Here is a 21,070-nt window from a genome sequence, read left to right as displayed (position 1 = left end):
AAAAGGTAGGATCAATCAAGGATAAAGGAGGGAACTTGTGTTTGGAGGCACAGGATGTGATTGGGACCTAAATAAGTACTTTGTGTCAGTATTCACCCAAGAGAACATGCGAAGGATAGTGAGATTTGTGTGAAATATGCAAATATGCCAGGGGATTTTGAGATCAAGAAAGAAGTGTTATTGGGTTTCTTGAAATGCATTAAGATGGATAAGCCCATGGGGCCAAATGGTATCTACCCCAGGTTTTGAGAGAGACAGGAGAGGAGTTGCTGGAGCCTTGACCAAAATCTAGTTATCCTCAATAGCCACCAGAAAGGCCCCAGAGGATGGGTGAGTAGCTACTGTTGTTCCTCTCTTCAAGAAGGAAAATAGGGATAATCCGGGACACACTAGACCACTGGGTCTCACGTTGGTGGTGGGGAAACTATTCGAGAATTCCAGGAATGGGATTCACATGCATTTGGAAAAACATGGCCTAATTAGGGACAGTCTACATATCTTTGTGTGGGGCTGGTAATATCTTCCTAACTTGATTGAATTTTTTGAGGAACTGACAAAGGATTGAGCACTAGATGTTGTCTACATGGATTTTAGTAAGGCTTTCAACAAGCTCCCTTGTGGAGGCTCATCCAGAAGATTAGGTTGCGTGGGGTCCACTGTGACTTCGCTGTGTGGATTCAGAAATGTCTTGTCCACAGAAGGCAGAGGATAGTGGTAGAAGGTTGTTTTTTATGCTGGAGGTCGGTGACTGGTGGTGTTTCGCAGTGATCCATTCCAGGACCTCTGCTGTTTGTGATTATATATAAATGACTTGGATGAAAATGTAGAGATAACAACAAGGTGTAGAGCTGGATGAACACAGCAGGCCGAGCAGGAAAGCTGATGTTTTGGACCTAGAAGGATATAGGCCCGAAATGTCAGCTTTCCTGCTCCTACGATGCTACTTGGCCTGCTGTGTTCATCTAGCTCTACACCTTGTTATCTCAGATTCTCCAGCATCTGCAGTTCCTACTATCTCTGGATGAAAATGTAGATAGGTGAGTTAATAACTTTGCAGACTAGATAAATATCAATGGAGTTGTGGGTCGTCTAGAAGGATGTCAAAGAATTCAGTGAGATATAGATCAGTTGCACATATGGTAGAAACGTGGAAGCTGGACTTTAATCCAGGCAAGTGCGAGGTGCTGCACTTTGGGAGATCAAATGTGAGGGAGAAGAATACAGTTAATGGCAGGACCCTAAACAGCATTGATGTACAGAGAGATGTTGGGATTCAAGTTCATTGTTCCCTGTAAGTGGCCATGCAAGTATCATCAGCCATCAGGCAGATTCTTCGCTTGCGAAGATCAGTTGGGAAGAGATTCGTCAGCAATTTCATTGGCACAGCCGTTGGTGGCTGCAGAGTCCTATTCTGGACCTGCAGATCCTGGGACAGTGTGGGCAGGGGAATGCTCTGGACAGTGGGGCTTGATGAGGGCTCCTTCCTGCATTTCCATCTGTCCTCTGCAGCTGCTCTCCTCAAGCATTCAAACTGCTCCATCGCCGTTGTAGTTTTCTTCCACCATGCATCCCTGTCAGAGGCCACCTTTTGCCGTTCCTTTGAGGCGATCCGGCCTGAGACAGCTGTTGCTTCAGTTGGTCCTCGTAGCGCTTGTGCGGGGCACCGCGGATTCTTTTGCCGTCGCAGAGTTCCCCGAAGTATACTGTCTTGGGTATTCTGGTGTTGTCCATCTGTGATATGTGACCTGACCATCGAAGTTGCTTCAGGAGAAGGGTCGCTTCGATGCTGGGGAGTCGGGACTTTTCCAGCACTTCGTTGTTAGAGACGCGGTCCTGGCAGGTGATGCCCAATATAGAGCGCAGTCAACGCTGGTGGAATCGTTCCAGCAGCTGCATCTGTTTCCGATGCAGAACCCAGGCCTCAGGGCTGTAGAGCAGTGTGGTGATGACTGTGGCCTTGTAAACCTGGATTTTTGTCGACATGCTTATTGAGTGGTGTCCCCATACATGCTTCCTCAGTCGCCCAAAGGCGCTACTTGCTTTCGCAAGGCGATTGTCTCCTGTGACTGCGTTGGAGATTATGCTTCCCAGGTACGTGAAACGTTCGACTGTGTTGAGGGGATGGCCGTCGATCGAGATTCAAGGTGGGTTGTATGCGCTGCATGGTGGCTTCTGGTACAGGATCTCCATCTTCTTCAGACTGATGGTTAGCCCGAAAGCCTTTGCAGCTTTGGAGAAGCGCGTCACTGCAGTCTGTAGCACATCATCTGTGTGTGTGAGTAGGGCGCAGTCGTCTGCATACAGCAGCTCCATGATGGGCTCCCGTGTTGTCTTCATGCGAGTGAGGAAGCGGCACAGATTGAAGATATTGCTGTCCGGGCAGAAGTGAATGTAGATGCTGTTCGTGATGCCCTCCTTCGCTTCCTGCAGCATCATGGTGAAGAAGCTGGCGAAGAGCATTAATGCCAAGACGCAGTCCTGCTTCACGCCGTTGCTGATGGGGAACGGGTGTGATAGGTCACCGTTGTATTTCAGCTTGCCGCTCTGACCTTCATGAAGTTGCTGTAGGATGGTTAAGAACTTAGGAGGGCATTCGAGCTTCCCCAGGATTTTCCGTAGACCGTCACGGCCGAAAGCTTTGGTGAGGTCAATGAATGCTGCGTACAGTCCAGTGTTCTGCTCACAGCATTTCTCCTGAAGTTGGCATGGTGCGAAGATCATATCGGATGTGCCTCTGTTCGCTCTAAAACCACATTGACTTTCTGTCAGGTTGTCCTCTGCAATGGTGGGAATCAGTCTGTTCAAGAGGATTCTGGAGAGAATCTTCCCGGCCATAGACATCAGAGTGACACCTCTGTATTTCGGATAGTCTGATTTCTCACCCTTGTTCTTATACAGGGAGACTATCACAGAGTCACGTAGATCAGCTGGCACCTCACCCTGTTCCCAACAGAGTGCAAATAGGTTGGTGAGTTTGTTCAGGAGCAAAGCTCCTCCTAATTTGTATACTTCTGCAGGGATTCCGTCGATACCGGGGGCTTTGTGGATTTTCAGCTTAGAGATGGCGGATTGAACCTCATCCAGCGTTGGTGGATGGTTGAGTTCGGATCTGATGTCCTGCTGCAGGATTCTGTCGATGGACGCTGTTTGTACTTGGTGATTGTCTGCGAAGAAGTTCTTGTAGTGTTCTGTCCATCGCTCCATGATGGCTTCTTTGTCAGTAAGCAAACTGGCACCGTCAGTAGAGCGCAAAGGGGCCTGAAGTTGGCGCATCAGTCCATACATCGTGCACAGAGACTCACAAAAAGCTCTGGTGTTGCCAGTGTCTGCATACTGCTGTGTTTGTTCTGCCGGTTTGACCACCAGTCGTTTTGCATCGTTCTGAGGTTGGCTTGCAGGGTACTACATGCAGCTCTGTATTCCTCTTTAGCTGTTTTGTCATCAGATCTGGAGAGCAAGGTCTGATGGGCAGAGCGTTTCTTCTGGAGGTGAGTCTGTATCTCAGTGTCATTTTCGTCAAACCAGTCTCTGTTCCTCCTAGAAGTGTATCCAGCCACCTGAACAGCTGTATCTCGCATTGCAGACTTCAAGTGAACCCATGTCTTTCCTGTGTTTCCATCTGTGACCGATGAGTCCTTGGATTTCAGTCTCTCCTCTAGCTTGGACTGGAATTCATCACGAAGATTGCGGAGCTTGCTTACGTGGATTTTCTTGGAACATGGTCCCCTCTTCTTTGTCACTGGCTTGACTACTAGTCTTACTTTCATCCGTACCAGCCTATGGTCCGTGTAGCAGTCCGCACTCGGCATAGCCCTGGTCCTTAGGACATCCGATCTATCCCTTTGGCGCACTAGGATGTAGTCCAGGAGGTGCCAGTGTTTGGATTGGGGATGCTTCCAAGTCGTCTTGAATCTTGCTTTCTGTTGGAACAGTGTGTTTGTTACCACCAGTCCGAGTTCTGTGCAGAGCTCCAGAAGCAGCCTCCCATTGTCGTTACAGCTTCCGATGCCATGTCGACCCAGGACTCCGGGCCATGCCTCTGAGTCTTTGCCCACCCTCGCATTGAAGTCGTCTAGGACGATGAGCTTGTCTTTCGTGCTGACTTTCAGGTGGAGAGACTTGAGCTGGTCGTCGAAGGCTTCTCTGACTACGGGCTTAGTTTGCAGTGAGGGCGTAGACGCTCACAAGAGTGGCAAACTGGTTGGCTTGTAGTGGGAGTCGCAGGGTCATGAGGCAATCCGAATGGTCGATTTGGTAGGCTTTGGAGCTATTCAGCGATTGTCTTCTTGATCATGAAACCTACTCCTGAGAGTCTGTTGTCGGTGCTGCTTCTGCCGGACCAGAACAGAGTGTAGCCTGCACCATGTTCTCCCAGCAAACCTTGGTCTGCGAAATGGACTTCACTTAGAGCAGCGATATCGATGTTCAACCGGGACAGTTCGCGTGCGACGAGTGCTGATCATCTTTGTGGGCGTTCGTTTGCTGGCGAGTCTTGCATTGGGCGTTCTTCCAGCAGGCTAGCTTGAGGTTTGTTGAGTGTTTAGATTTAATCTGTTTGTTCTTATCGCTAGAGGGAGATGCCTGTTGGCTGCGGCGAACCAACCAGGTGATGGTAAGGCAAGCTTTCTTTGAAACACCTTTTCTAGGTCTGTCTCCGTTCGGAGCAAGCAGTGCTGTCCCTGAAGAGGGCTGCTTGGTCACTCAGAGGGCTGCCCAATGCTGTTGTTACCTCGAGTCAACAGACAGACGTCCCGTTGGTCTGAGCCGCCTACATGCAGAGTTGAGACAGCGACTTCCAGTGTCATCTAACACCCGCCGGTACGCCCCTCCTCCATCACTGTAGGACTTTTCTTCCCTCCTGCGCTGCGTAGTTTTATAGTGACGGTGCGCGCAAACCGACACCACTCTTTAGACCAGGGGACGTTACACAGTGGCACAGCAAGCTGAGACGGCTGCAGCGGCCGCGAGGCTGTAGGTTGAGATTCAGAGTTTTCCTTCTCTGAGAGGGACTGCCTGCCAAGGCTGATGAGTTCTCTCAACCTGGGTTTGGAGTCAGAGTTGTCCTTCTCCAAGGCTGAACTGCTCCACTTTGGTAGACATGGTTATGTTTTGTTGTTGTTGTTGCTGGTTTCAATGGTGTATGTCAGCAAACAACAAAATACGCCACTGCAGCGTCTTCCAGCTGCTGGGGATCCATCTTCGCATCCACCTGAGGCCTCTCCATCGGCCAGCTGCTGTCGTTGCTACGGCTGTGAGGAGATTGTTGCCAAGCAGCGGTGAGTGGACAGTGCACAGTCAAACCGAACCAGCGGCGATCCTAGCGCGGGCCGACATTGTAATAGTGGGGGTATGTGAGGGTTTTGTGCAGGGGTGTGTGTGTGTCATTCTGGGTCTTTGTGTCTCAGTGTATGTACGGGTCTACATCTGAGGGCCTGTGTCAGTGTGTGGGGGTGTGTGTCAGTGAGTGCGTGTGGGTGTGTGTCTGGGAGTCTGTGTCAGTGAGTGTCTGCGGGTGTGTGTCAGTGAGTGTGGGGATCTGCGTCTGGGTAGATGTCAGTGAGCATGTGGATCTGCGTCGGGGAGTGTGTAGGATGTGTCTGGGGGTGTATGTCAGTGAGTGCGCGGGTCTATGCCTGGGTGTGTGGGAGTCTGCATCTGGGGTGTGTGTCAGTGAGTGCGTGGGTCTGCATTTAGGGGGATGTGTGTGTGGGTCTGTGTCTGGGGGTGTGTGTCAGTGTGTGGGGGTGTGTCAGTGAGTACGTGTGTCTGTGTTTAGGGGGATGTGTGGGTCTGTGTCTGGGGGGGTGTGTCAGTGTGTGGGGGTGTGTCAGTGAGTACGTGTGTCTGTGTTTAGGGGGATGTGTGGGTCTGTGTCTGGGGGTGTGTGTCAGTGAGTTCGTGGGACTGTATCTGGGGGTGTGTGTGTCAGTGAGTACGTGGGACTCTGTCTGGGGGTGTGTGTCAGTGAGTGCGAGGGGCTGTGTGTCTGGGGGTGCGTGTCAGTCAGTGCGAGGGGGTGCGTGTCAGTGGGTGCATGGGGCTGCGTCTGGGTGTTTGGTGCTGGCCTTAGCCGTGGCCCCCACCCCAGGCTGTGCTGTGAAAATGGCTGAGGCGGAGGGTGAGGACACAGCGGCGGCGAGGACGCGGTTCAGGCTGGGAGAGAGCACTGCTTGGGCGGTGGGCCCGGGGCCTCAGACCCAGTTCCCGGCCCCGGCCCTGCCGCTGTATAACTGGCAAGGCAGCACAGCGCTCGGTGCGGAAGCGCTTCTCCTTCATGTTTCGACAACGAGCTGCTGAGCGACGTACGTTTCGCAGCGCCCGCCACTTTCCCGTTCATCACTTCGTCCTCGCCGTTGGCAGTGCCACCTTTGACGCCATGTTCAAATGGTGGTACATTTGTAGCTTATGTCTTAAGTAGATAGGGTGATAAAGAGCACATATGGTATGCTTGTCTTTATTGGTGGGGGAATTGAGTGCAAGAGTCAGGATGTCATGTTGCAGCTTTATTAGACTTTGGTTAGGCTACACTTAGAGTACTGCGTTCAGTTCTGGTCACTGCATTTCAGGAAGGATGTGGAGGTTTTGAAGAGGGTGCAGAAGAGACTTATCAGGATGCTGGATTAGAGGCAATGAGTTATAAGGAGAGCCTAGAAAAATAACCTGTGCTATTTTCTCTGCAGCGGCAGACGCTGAGGGAAAACTTGATCGAAGTCTATAAAATTATGAAATGCATAGATAGGGTTGACAGTCAGAATCTTTTTTCCCCAGAGTTTAAATGTCTAAAATCAGGGGCATATATTTAATGACAGAGGTGGAAGTTTAAAGGAGTTGTGAGGAGCTAGTGTTTTTTTTACACAGTGGTATGAGTGCTGCATGCACTGCCAGGGCTGGTGGTGGGGCAGGTTCGATAGGGACATTTAAGGGACTTCTGGATAAGTACATGAATGTGCAAGGAATGGAGGGCTTTGTACCAAGGGCAAGCTGAAGGGATTAGTTTAATTTGGCATCTCATTCGGCACAACATCGTGGGCTGAAGGGCCCATTCCTGTGCTGTACAGTTCTCTGTTCTGTGATCATTTAAGATGTTCCTTGATTTAGGAGAAAGAGACTTTCGTTTTAGTCACTCTTTTTTTATTGACTGCATTCATGTAAAGCACCTTTGGGCATTTTAATATGTTTAAAGCTACATAAATTGAATCTATTACATGGGGGGGAAAAAGAGATGTCTCCAAGTTTGATAACATTACTTTGCTTACATGGGGAAGAAGATGGATGTGAAACAGCACATTTGGGTGGTACTTAAGTCTGGAGCTGGAGTTGTGGCTATGTTTGAAGCCATTGTAGCTACTTTCAGTTGCCTGTTACAGGAGACCTTTAGAGAGCGTAACCTAGGTTGAGAGAAGAAATCATAATATATTCATATCGTGGCATTCAAAAGCTTTTCACTGTCGCCTCAAAATTATATATCAGACTGCCTGTTTATAACTGTTAAAAACCATTGTGTTGCTTTTTTTTTGAAAGTGTTAAATCTAGTGCAAAAGAAATTCTTCATTTCTTAATGTATATTACGTTGACTGCATTCTGCTTCAGTTGTAGGTCCTTCAAAAAGAGTCAGGAGAATTAATTATGGAGAATTGAGAAATGGCAGAGAGACTAAATGATTACTTTTAAATTACTGATACAGGAAATCTCAGAATTAGAGGCTGAAGTGACTAGGGAAAATGAAGGAAAGTATAGTTCTGGTCACCTCAATATAAGAAGGATGTGGAAGCTTTGGAAAGGGTGCAGAGGAGATTTATAGGATGTTGCCTGGTATTGAGGGAAGGTCTTATGAGGAAAGGCTGAGGGACTTGAGGCTGTTTTCATTAGAGAAGAAGAAGGTTGAGAGGTGACATAATTGAAACCTATAATATAAACAGAGGGTTAGATAGGGTGGATAGGGAGAGCCTTTTTCCTAGGATGGTGACGGCGAGCACGAGGGGGCATAGCTTTAAATTGAGGGATGAAAGATATAGGACAGATGTCAGAGGTAGTTCCTTTACTCAGAGAGTAGTAAGGGAATGGAATGCTTTGCCTGCAACAGTAGTAGATTTGCCAACTTTAGGTACATTTAAGTCGTCATTGGATAAGCATATGGACGTACATGGAATAGTGTAGGTTAGATGGGCTTGAGATCGGTATGACAGGTCGGCACAACGTCGAGGGCCGAAGGGCCTGTACTGTGCTGTAATGTTCTATGTTCTATGTATTATTAGTAAAAATGTTCTGATGGTTTACATCACAGAATGTTGAAGGAGTGAATACATTGATCGTCATCTTCCAAAATGTCATACCTTTCTGGAATGATTTAAAGATTGGCTGAGTGATCAACAGTGAGAAGACTGTCTTGAGTTACAAGAAGATAAAGAAGGATTGGTCAGATGGACAGGTGTAGGTTAACCTTGAAAACTGAGAGGTGATGCACTTTAGAATTAATAAGAAAAGATAGTACGTAATGAATGGAAGGACATTAGGAAACTCAGGACCAGACTGATCTTGGGATGCTTGTCTACAGATCCTGAAGATGGCAGAACAGATTAATGGGTTGGTTAAGAAGGTAAACAGGACACTTGCAATTATCAGTCATGACATAGCTTATAAGAGTAGGGAGGTTACGTTGGAACTGTATGAAATTTTGGTGAGGCATCAACAATACTTTGTGTATTTCTGGTTGCCACACTGTAGGAAGGAAGTGATTGCACTAAAGGGGGTGCAGAAAAGAAACAACTCAACCTGATGAATATTTATGAAGAGGGGCTGGATAGGCTTAGGTTGTTTCCTTTAGAGCAGAGGAGGCCAATGGGGTTCCTGATTGAGACGTATAAGATTTTCAGGGGCATGGATAGGGTAAATAAGAAGCAGCTGTTCCCGTTACTTGAAGAGTCAATAATGAGGGGCATAACTTTAATCTGTAAGGGCATGAAGTATAGAGGGAAAATTATTTCACTCGGAGGTGGGAATCTGGAACGCACTGCCTGGGAAGCTAGTTGAGGTGGGAAACTGCGACCTTTAACTGGTGCTTGAATGTCAAAGCTTGAAATGTCCAAGCATTCAAAGCTATGGGCCAAGTGCTGGGAGGTGGGATTAGTGTGGATAGTTTTTATTTCTGTTGTTTGTGCAGATTCGATGGGGCTTTTCTGTACCCTGATTATGACTCCTGCAGAAATTGCAAGTGTCACTCCACTGTTTAAGGATGGAGCAAGGGAGTAATGTGACTGATGGACACTTGGATGAAATTATAGGATGGATTTGTGAATGGAAAATCACGTTTGACAAACTTGTTGAAATTTTTTTGATGATGTTACTAATGCCATTGATAAAGGGAAGTTGATAGATGCGATATAGTTGTATTTTCAAAGGCTTTTCATAATGTCCCCACAGGAGGTTATGTACTGACGTGGATTAATGATTGACTAACATGCAAAAAAAGACAATTGGAATAAATGCCTCAATCTCACATTTGCCATGTTATGACAAGTTAAACTGTATATGTGCAAAGGGACTTGGGTGAATTTGTCAATACGTCACTGAAAATGACCAAATAGATGCAGCAAGCTATTAGAAAGCTATTGGAATGTTAGCCGTTTTGCAAGAGAATTTTAGTATGGACTAGTGAAGTTTTGCTTCAATTGTATAGGAGTTTGTTTAGATCACACCCTGGAGTTTTGTCTGCAGTTTTGGTTTCTTTATCTCGGGAAAAGTATTATTGCCATGGAAATAGTGCAACAAAGATTCACCAGACTTGTTCCTGGGGTGGCACAGTTTAAAAATAAGGAGAATCCCATTTAGGACTGAGATGAAGAGAGTTTCTTTTAATTCGGAGGGTTGTGAATCTTTAGAATTATGCAGCTCAGAGGACTGTAGAAGCTCAGTCCTTGATAAATTTTGATTATCAATGGCATAAACGGTTGAGGGAAAGTCTGTTTAAAAGACATTGAAATATTTTATCACCCTGATCATATTAAATAACAGAACGGGCTCAAATGACTGACTGGCATCCCCCATGTTCATCTTTTCCCCACATGCTTTTAATTTAATTTTTAGTCGGTTATTTGAAAGACATTTTGTTTGACCAATCAATTTGTCATGTGGATAAGAACTGATTCTTAAACCAATCTTGATTCTTGCTGCTTTTAAGTAGTTCCATTCTGGCCATTTGATAACAAGGTTTTTGTGTAATGGGGCCATATATGCTCAAGAGTATTTCTGTATATCAGCTTCAGCCTATGTATTATGCTCTGGGCTGGTTTCTTTTTCTTTAAACAATTCCATGTCACTAAAGAAAGCACTTTGCATTTAAAAAGCTTAACAATATCTCTGGGGGAAAAAATGCACTTGTGTAAATTGCAAACATTCAATTAATTCTGAGTTTATGAACAATTTCACAAACTAGCGTTTTGAATTTAAATCCTTGCTGGCATTTCACCCAGTTGAATACTTTGCTTACTTAGATCGGAGAGATATGAGCACAAAATTTCTATTCATGACGACCTCATGCAGCACCTAAACTGCTATGCTATCAGAGGTGACACATTTGAAATGAAAAGTTAAGCTGAGGCTCGTTTACCCTCTCAGATAGGCACAAAAAAAAATTAATGGCACAATTTCAGAGAGGAGGGCAGGGTTCTTCCTTGTCACCTGAACAATATTTGTCCCCGAAGTAGCATCTCCATTCAGGGGCTGCACGAATGTTTTAAAACAAATATTTTGTGTCTCTGATAACAAGGTGTAGAGCTCGATGAACGCAGCATGCCGAGCAGGAATGCTGACGTTTTGGGCCTGGACCCTTCTTCAGAAATGTGTTCACTCGTGAGAGCGACAAGAGAACTAGTCTGTGATAAAATTAGAAAAATTAACATTGACAGAGAGCAGGTACTGAGTGGACTGTCAGGCTTAAAAATAAACGAATTTCCAGGGCTAAATGATCCCAAGTTGTTGAGTGAGGCAAAGAAGAAAATAGCAGGGGCAATTGCAAAAATTTTCAATTTCTCTCTGACCACAAGACAAGTGCTAAAGGATTGGAAGATAATAAAATGTGAGGCTGGATGAACACAGCAGGCCAAGCAGCATCTCAGGTGCTCCTGAGATGCTGCTTGGCCTGCTGTGTTCATCCAGCCTCACATTTTATTATCTTGGAATCTCCAGCATCTGCAGTTCCCATTATCTCTGCTAAAGGATTGGATGTTAGCCATCGTGAAACCATTATTCAAGGGAGCAAGGGATAAACCACAAAGCTACAGGTCAGTCAGTCTAACCTTGATAGTGGGGAATCTATTGGAAGCAGTTCCAAGGGACAGGATTAAGCAAAGGCAGTAAGCTTTATTTTGATTTGGGGGCGGTGGGCAGAGGGGTTATGTCTGACCAACTTGATTGAATTGAGATAACCAGGTTCTACAGATGAGGCAATGCATTTGACAAACTATTGGACTCCATGGTAGCTATGTTTGACAAACCTGTTCCTACCTTTTCCCTGTAACTCTTGATGCCTTTACTATTCGAGAACCGATCTATCTTTGTCTTAAATGTGCTCAATGATTTGGCCTACACAGACTTCTGTGGCAATGAGCTCCACAGATTCACCAACCTCTTTCTGAAGAAATCAGTGCATTGAGTATCGAAGTTAGTAGATCATGTTGCAGCTGTACAGGATGTTTGTTAAGCCACTTTTGGAAAACTGTGTTCAATTCTGGTTTCCGTGCTATAGGAAGGACGTTCTGAAACTTGAAAGGGTTCAGAAAAGATTTAAAAGGATGTTGCCAGGTTGGAGGGTTTGAGCTAGAAGGAGAGGCTAAATAGGCTCGGGCTATTGTCCCTGAAGCATTGGAGGCTGAGGTTTGACCTTTATGGAGGTTTATAAAATCATGAGGGGCATGGATAGGGTGAGTAGCCAAGGTCCTTTCCCCAGGGTAGCGAAGTCCAAAACTAGAGGGCACAGGTTTAGGATGAAAGGGAAAAGATTTAAGAGACAGAAGGGACAACTGTTTTCACACAGGGTGGTGTGTGTATGGAATGAACTGCCAGAGGAAGTGGTGGAGGCTGGCACAATTACAACATTTAAAAGGTGTCTGGACGGATATATGAATAGGAAGGGTTTAATGGGATATGGGTCATGTGCTGGCAAATGGGATTACAATAATTTAGGATATCTGGTTGGCGTGGGAATTGGACCGATGGGTCTGTTTCCATACTGTACAGCCCTATGACTTCAAGACTCATCATTTAAGTTCTAAAGGGTCATCCCTTCATTCTGAGGCTGTGTCCCTAGGTCCTCGTCTGTCCTACCAGTGGAAATATCTTCTCCATATCCACTGTATCTCGGCCTCTTCCTATCCTATAAGTTACAACTAAATCAGCCCTGCATCCTTCTAAACTCCAAGTACAAACCATTCATCAGATGATATGCCCTTCATCCCTGGGATCATCTTGTTAACCCTGTCTGGACCCCCTTCAATGACAGCACATAATTCCTGTTCACAATATTCCAAATGCAGTCTAACCAGAGCCTTATAAATGTCAGGAGTAGATCTTTGCTGTTGTATTCTAGCCCTCTTGAAATGAATGTTGACATTGCATTTCCCTTCCTAACTACCAACTGAACTTGCATGTTAGCCTCAAGAGATGTCTGAACTCAGATTCCTGGCTTCAAATTTCTGAAGACTGTGTTCTGTAAACAGAGAAAGACTATGTATCTATTCTTCTTACCAAAATATATAACCTCTCATTTTCCCACATTGTATTCTGTCTGTCACTTCATTGCCCACTCCCCTGGCCTGGGCAAGTTCTTTTGCAGCTTTCCCACTTCCTCAATACTATCTGTCAATCCACCTGTGTTTGTGTTATCTGCAGATTTAATAATAATGGCTGTACTTGCTTCATTCAGATCATTAACGTCTAATGTGAGTAGTTGTGGTCCCAACACTGATCCTTGCACTCCACTAGTCATCAGCTGCTGTCATGAAAAGACCTCTTAATTGCTATTCTCTTCCAGTCAGCCAATTCTCAATCCATGTCAGTACCTTGCTCCTAACTCACGGGCTCTTGTCCTACTTAGCACCCTTCTGCGCTGGAATTTGTCACAAGCCTTCTAGAATTCCAAATAAATTATGTGCACTGGTTCTCCTCTGTCTAACTTGCTTGTCACCATGTCAGAAAATTCTAACAGATTTGTCAGGCATGACGTCCCCTTGACAAAGCCATGCTGACTCTGTCATTTTTACCATGCACTTCTGAGCACTCCACAATCTCATCCTTAATAATAGACACTAAAATCTTAGCAACAACTCAGGTCAGGCGTTAGCCTATGGTTTCCTGTTTTCTGCCTTCCTCCTTTTTGAACATTAACTACTTTTGAGTCTTGAGGGACCCTTCCTGACTCCAGTGATTTCTGAACAATCAGTACCAATATCTTTGCAATCTCCTCAGCTATCTTCTCAGAACTCCGGGGTGTAGTCCAGCCAGTGTGGTTATTTATCTGCAATCTGACTTTTCAACTTCCCCAGTATCTTCTCCTTCGTGATGGCATCTACACTGGCCTCTGGCTCCTGACTCTGAAGTTCTGGTATGTTGCTGGTGTCTTCCACTGTGAAAACTGATGCAAAATACCTATTCAGTTCCTCTGCCATTTCCTTGTTCCGTATTGCTACTACTTCAGCCTCATTTTCCAGCGGTCCAATGTCCACTCTTGTCTCTGTCTTTTTAGATACCTTAAATGCTCACTTGCTTTTTATACTCCTCACTTATACTCCTCACTTATACTCCTCACTTATACTCCTCACTTATACTCCTCACTTATACTCCTCACTTATACTCCTCACTTATACTCCTCACTTATACTCCTCACTTATACTCCTCACTTATACTCCTCACTTATACTCCTCACTTATACTCCTCACTTATACTCCTCACTTATACTCCTCACTTATACTCCTCACTTATACTCCTCACTTATACTCCTCCTTAGTCTCATCCACCCCCCCCCCCCCCATTACCTTTTTAGTTACCTTCTGGTTTTAAAAACTTTGACTAATCTTCAACACATTGTATGCTTTTTCTTTTGCCTTTATGCTGTCCCTGACTTCCCTTTCAGCCATGGTCACCTCAGAATGTTGCTTTAAGTAAATACACGAGGCATGGGTTCACTGTTGGTTTATGTTCATTGCAGCAATTTCTGTTTTTAAGTTCCATTCAAGGTAAACTAGCAGGAGACTGGTACAAAATAAAAACTGAAAGAATTACAAATGCTGTAAATCAGGGACAAAATAGAAGTGTTTCAGATATAGCAGCAACTGCAGAAGCTGGAGAATCTGAGATAACAAGGTGTAGACGTTTCTGAAGAAGGGTCTAGGCTCAAAACATCAGCTTTCGTGCTCCTCTGCTGCTTGGCCTGCTGTGTTCATCCAGCTTGACAATTTGTTATCACAAAAATAGAAATCACCTGGAAAAACTCAGTGGTTATGGCAGCATCCGAGGAAAGAAATCCGTTTTGGGTTGAGTGACCTTTCATCAGAATGGATGGTAGCTAGGAAAATAGCTTATATGCAGAAGATAGCCCCTCCCCCACTCTAAAGTGTGAATGATAGGTGGGGAATAGAGTCCAAAGAGAGAGAAAAGCAGATAGACAGGCAAAGAAGGAGATAACAATCTGGCGAGTTGGGTGAATGGGTGGTAATGGGGACTATTAGTGGCTAACAATGGGAAATAGGACCCTGGTACAATTCCTCCGAGCATTCAAGGTCAATTTGCAATTCCACGTATGTGACTTAGACCATATGTACATAATTAGCATGTTTTCCCTCCATTGGCATAGATCGTTCTGCCTGTCTGTCTAAAGTGGACCTTATTAAAACCCTCATTGGAAGCCTTGTCTGTGTCATATGACCAGAGCATCTCTTCCCATTGTCATTGTATGTAATTTTGAGAGTTAGGCTGTTGTAAGACCTTGTCATCCAGATAGTACTCATCTACATACTTGATGAGCTTGAGTTTTACACATCAATTGTTTATCAATTTTCAAGTTTAGGGCTGGAGGCTGCACTTGGATTGTAAACAAGTCTTTCTAATTAATTGGAAAAATGCACTCTTTGTCACATAGGTTAATTAATTAATTTCACAAAGACTTGTCCCGGTGTGGAAATTAGCTCAGTATTTTTTAGAGTTCCATGTTTTGGTTTAAAAAATGTATCTTAACCTCTTTAATTTTCTGTTAGAGCTGTCCAGGTATTTTTGTTTTATTTTCTTTCATTCTTTTATTTTCTGGGAACAGAATGGGTAGTATTGTATAATTAGAAATTTTGAGTAACTCATTTTTAACATAAAATTGACTTTAAGTCATTAGAAGCAAAGTTGTTGCAGCATTTGAAAATATCACATGATGGAATAGTGAATGTCAGCTCTATATACCGGAACCAAGGGGTTATGGTGAAGCTGTACAAAACTCTGGTGCGGCCGCACTTGGAGTATTGTGTACAGTTCTGGTCACCGCATTACAAAAAGGATGTGGAAGCTTTGGAAAGGGTGCAGAGGAGATTTACTAGGATGTTGCCTGGTATGGAAGGAAGGTCTTACGAGGAAAGGCTGAGGGACTTGAGGCTGTTTTCATTAGAGAGAAGAAGGTTGAGAGGTGACTTAATTGAAACCTATAAAATAATCAGAGGGTTAGATAGGGTGGATAGGGAGAGCCTTTTTCCTAGGATGGTGACGGCGAGCACGAGGGGGCAGAGCTTTAAATTGAGGGGCGAAAGATAGGACAGATGTCAGAGATGTCTTTACTCAGAGTAGTAAGGGAATGGAACGCTTTGCCTGCAACAGTAGTAGATTCGCCAACTTTAGATACATTTAAGTTGTCATTGGACAAGCATATGGACGTACATGGAATAGTGTAGGTTAGATGGGCTTGAGATCGGTATGACAGGTCGGCACAACATCGAAGGCCGAAGGGCCTGTACTGTGCTGTAATGTTCTATGTTCTATGTTCTATATCCAATGTTCTTTCCTAAAGATGTTATCTGGTATGCTTTCAAGACTTGTATGACTGCTGGGGTTGTCTTGCAGCAGCTGATGTGAACCTTCCTCAAAGTGCCTGCCTGTTGCCTATGCCTCCTATTGACATGGCTGGCCTGTGCAGCACAGCTAGCCTTAGCAATACAGTTCATTGAGAATGCTAAGTATGAACCCAATCCAAATAACTCAATTAGAAGACAAGATTATTTAAATGACCTCATTTCAGTAGTAAAACAAATCAACTGCTGACAACTTCAATTTGTATTGAACCTGCGATTTGGTCAAAATCCCATGGGGACTGTGTAATTCTAGTGACATTAAATATACTGAATTTTTCTGAAGATTGCAAGATTCCTAAAAACTGTTTCCAGCAGTGATGATGCCTGTTTCCTTATTCACAGATTTTTTTGTGAAGTGCGTTGGAGAGGAAGCAAAATACGAGGGAGTCAGATTGCTATTTGAAGGGCTGCAACAGCCAGTCCTCAACAAACAGGTGTGTACACAGGTTTAGGGTAATGTTTTAAGTCACTTCATACCTAGATTACCAAACCATCTGAGGATTGCTGTAGTGCTAAATGTGTGGAATGTTTTCAGCTTATGCATTTTTTATAAACTGAATTGTGCAAGATTAATAGTTGTAACTTCTGTCATTTTGACACCTGGACAAAATTTTCCCCTTACCAGCGATAGCAAGACAGCTGACAAGAAAGAGAAATAATTGGCTGAGTTGGTCCGTGCTCACCCCATCCTCATCAACTCAGCAGTATTATGCCGAGTGAGAAAATCCATCTCAATTTACCATGAATCAAATATACCAAGAGTAGCAAATTAATGACCACTTAAGCGCTTCAGTTCACCAACTCCCCAGTTACCAAACAAATCCCAAACAGCCAACAAAGATGTCGGGCAAAAGGCTGTTCTCTGAAAGCCGCCCTCTTGTATTTGCCTCTTGATCCAGTTACGCCCCTCTCCTTGTGACTTCCACTTCATCCCTTGAACTCTTTGTCACTGGACTCCCTGTGTCATGGCTTGCTGAGAAGTCAAATACTTGCTCTTGCTCATTTTTCAACTCTTAATCAGATTAGGGGGTGATTTAAGAGTTCTGTCAATATTTCGTCAGGTGGTGTCATTTGTCATGTAAGGTTTATTTCTTCCACTTCGCCTGGCCAGTGACGGCGAATTGCTAGAAGGAATGATGTGCCCTTAACTGTGGTACTTGTACAACTTAACTGGAAAGCATGTCCCTATAATCATGCCTGAATATTCCGTAAGCCATCACAAAATGTATAAATGTGTAAAATCCCAGTGAGACCACCAAAACAACCAATTTGCTTGACTGACTCCGGTCAAAAGGAATTCATACCAGGATTTGTCAGTAACAGAAAAAATAAACCTTACTGTAACACACTCAATTTAACTAAAGTTCAGTGAAGAGAGAGGATTTCTATCTTGTGCAACATAAACTATACACATTTTAGACCCCAAATACAGACAGTCAATCATTATTATGGCAGAGGATAAATGGTTTAATATGAATACTGTGATTGGGTAAAAGAATGCATATAGAGTAAATAAAATTGCAAACATTAAGTCCAAGTTATTAGGTGGAAACTTCTTTAGTCATTTTGATTTTAGTATTAATGACATGTCTACAGGGTGATGATTATTCAATTCAGGAATTGATTGGACGAACTTGGGTTTTAGATCAATTCTTTGCAGAATTTTTACTTTTTTCTGCCTTTTCCACACACTGGGAATGAGGGATGAATTCTTTCTGTCTGCAGTTTCTGGATGTTTCTTCTCCTCTGCTGCTTTTATCAGTTACAGCTTTTAAACACTTTGTAGCTCAACCAATCAGAGGACTTTTTATCAGACAGAATTTCTTCAACTAAGTCTTGAGTTCTCCGTTTTACTGTTTCTAAAAGTAGCATTGTATTGCACAGCTTAACAATATGCAACACATCTTTTTTTTAGTTTTAGTAGTCCAACTTCTATTTCAGTTTACACTTCCAAGAAAGAAAATATGTGGTGTCTTCAATACCCCAATCCTTCAAGAATGTGAAAAGTGACTTTGTACATGTTTCATGACATGCAATACAACACCAAAAAAGAAAACTACACTCATTGATCCTTATTCATCACTTATACAGGATATAGGACAGCAGGTCCAGGGAGCCCTCGATGCCCAGGCATATGAGAGTTTGATAAAGAAGAAGATGGAAGCATGTGTTAGGTACAGAGTTTTAAAAACAGGGAAGGCCATTGAGGATCCACAAAATATCTTTGGCTGATAGGATAAAGAAAAACCTCAATATAATTATATTAAGAGCAAGTGGATTACCAGAGAGAAAGTGGGGCCTATCAGAGACCAAAGGTGCAACAAGCACATGGAGTGAGGTGTCATTGGTGAGGTCTTATTTGAACATTTCTCATCTGTATCACACAAAGAATGAAATTATCGCTAGAGATTTCAATTGGAATGGTGAGCTTCTAGACCATGTTGAAATTAATAAGGAAGAAATAGATTTTTTGACAAGCGTAAATCCCCAGGGCCTGATGAGATATACCAGACCACTATGGGAGGCAAGGAAGGAGATTGATGCAGTTCTGGTGGAGAAATTTCATATATTGCTGGTCGCAGGTGAAGTACCAAATGACTGGAAGCTAGTTAATGTGGTTCCCTTTTTTCAAGAGGGGTAGCAATGGTAGGCAAGGAAATACAGACCAGTTAGTCTGTCATCAGTGGTGGGGAAACTATTGAAAAAAATTACAAAGGAGAGGATTAATCAATAATTGGAAAAGCAGAGATTGACCAGAAATAGTCAGCATGGATTTATTGGAGGGAGATCCTGCCTGAGTCTGGCTGAGTTTATTTTTGAAAAGGTGTCTAAATATATTGAAGGCGGCAATGTAGTTGATAGGGTTTACATGGCCTTTGATTAGATCATCCTTCCATGTGAGACCTTAAGGCTAAGAGCTCATGGAATCCAAAGCAAGTTGGTGAACTGAATCCAAAAATGGTTGGCAAATAGGAGGGAAAGGATGGAGGGTTGCTTTTGTGATTGGAAACCTGTGACTAGTGGTGTATGACAAGGATCGATGCTAAGACTCTTGCTGTGTATGTTAATGACTTGGATGTGAATATGAAAGGTATATTTAATAAGTTTGCATGTGACAAAAATTGGTGGTGTTGATAGTGAAGACGATGGTCTCGGGCAACAGCCTGATACTGGTCATCTGGTATATCAGGCGGAGCAATGGCAAATGGAATTTTAATCCTGACAAATGTGAGGGGATACATTGGGGAGGCATAATAAGGGAAGGATACAGGCAATGAATGTTATGAATCAACCACATTGCTGTCAGTCTGGAGTCACATGTAGACCAGACCAGGTGGTAAGGACAACTGTTTCCCTCCTCAAAGGATAATGGTGAACAAGTTGGGTTTTTTGGATAATTAATAATGGTCTAATTGTTAGACTCTTCTAGATTGTTAGTGAATTCAGATTCAATAGGAGGATTCCATGGGAGGATTTAAAGTCAGGTCCCCCAGATCATTACCTGGACTTCTGGAATGATTCTCTAGCAATAATATCACTAAGCCATCACCTCCCCTATGTTCACAGTATTATAGGTGTGATCTAACTAGTCTTGCTAAGACTTCGTTAATTTTATATTCCATTCCCTTTGAAATAAAGCTGGTTTTCTATTTGCCTTCCCTAATTCCTGCTAACTTGAATGTTTATGCATAGGACCCTCAAATCCCTCTGTGTTAGAACATAGAACAGTACAGTACAGTACGGGCCCTATGGCCCACTATGTTGTGCTGACCTATTATCCTATTAAGATCAAACTACCCTACATAACCTATGTTATGCCAGCATCCATTTGCCTATCCAGGAGTCACTAAATTTCCACCTTGGGAAAAGGTCTTTGGCTAAGCTACTCTATCTGTGCCTCTTGTCATCTTGCACACCTCTATCATGTCACCTCATGCCCCCCTTCGTTCCAATGAAAAAAGCCCTAGATCTCTCAACCTTTCCTCATAAGACCTGCCCTCCAGTCCAGGCAGCATCCTGGTAAATGTCATCTGCACTCTCTCTAAAGCTTCCACATTCTTCCGAGAATGAGGTGACTAGAACTGAATACAATATTCCAAGTGTGGTCTAACCAGGGTTTTAAAGCACTGCAGCATAACCTTGTGGCTCTTAAACGCAATTCCCCTGCCAATGAAAGTCAACACACCATATGCCTTCTTTATAACCCTATCAACATGGGTTGCAACTTTGAGGTATCTGTGGACATGGATCCCAAGATCCCTCTGTTCCTCCACACAGACAAGGATCCTGCCATTAACCCAAATTCCGCATTCAAATTTGACCTTCCAAAATGAATCACTTCACACTTTCCTGTGGTTGAATTCCATCTGCCACTTGTTTGCCCAGCTCTGCATCCTATCAATGTCCCATTACAACCTACAACAGCCCTCCACGCTATCCACAACTCCTCCAACCTTCGTGTCATCGGCAAACTTACTAACCCACCCTTCCACTTCCTCATCCGAGTCATTTATAAAGATCACAAAGAGCAGAGGTCCCAGAACCGATCCCTGTGGAACACCACTGGCCACAGAGCTCCAGGCTGAAGCCTTTCCATCTACTACCACCCAATAACTTCTATTGGACAGCCAATTCTGCATCCAGACAGCCAAATTTTGCTGAATCCCATTCCTCCTCACTTTCTGAATGAGCCTACCATGGGGAACCTTATCAGATGCCTTGCTAAAATCCGTATATACCACATCCACTGCTCTGCCTTCATCAAAGTGTTTTGTGACGTCCTCAACGAATTCACTAAGGCTTCTGAGACATGACTTGCCCCCTCAAAGCCATGCTGACTATTTCTAATCAAACTGTGCTTTTCCAAATAATCATAAATGCTATCTCTCAGAATCCTTTCCAAAAATTTGCCCTCCACAAAAGTAAGATTGACTGGTCTGTAATTTCTAGAATTATCCCTGTTCCCTCTCTTG

At 44.0% G+C, this 21,070-nt stretch overlaps 1 protein-coding gene across 13 annotated transcripts in view; it reads left to right on the top strand.

Annotated features, from left to right (window-relative positions):
- The window catches only part of snx14 (sorting nexin 14), a 234,146-nt gene that overhangs the window by 195,339 nt on the left and 17,737 nt on the right, over positions 1-21,070 (top strand). For all 13 annotated transcript variants that reach the window (XR_009446141.1, XR_007248056.2, XR_007248055.2 and 10 more), the window contains one exon: positions 16,440-16,531. Coding sequence is in view for 9 of the 13 variants with exons in the window: in XM_048535544.1 (XP_048391501.1) it covers positions 16,440-16,531 (92 nt within the window). In the remaining 4 variants the exon portion in view is untranslated. The remainder of the gene's footprint in view (positions 1-16,439; positions 16,532-21,070) is intronic.

This window comes from Stegostoma tigrinum, chromosome 9 (assembly GCF_030684315.1).
Source record: "Stegostoma tigrinum isolate sSteTig4 chromosome 9, sSteTig4.hap1, whole genome shotgun sequence".
Taxonomy (NCBI): Eukaryota; Metazoa; Chordata; class Chondrichthyes; order Orectolobiformes; family Stegostomatidae; genus Stegostoma; species Stegostoma tigrinum.
This window is presented reverse-complemented; position numbering and strand designations above follow the sequence as displayed.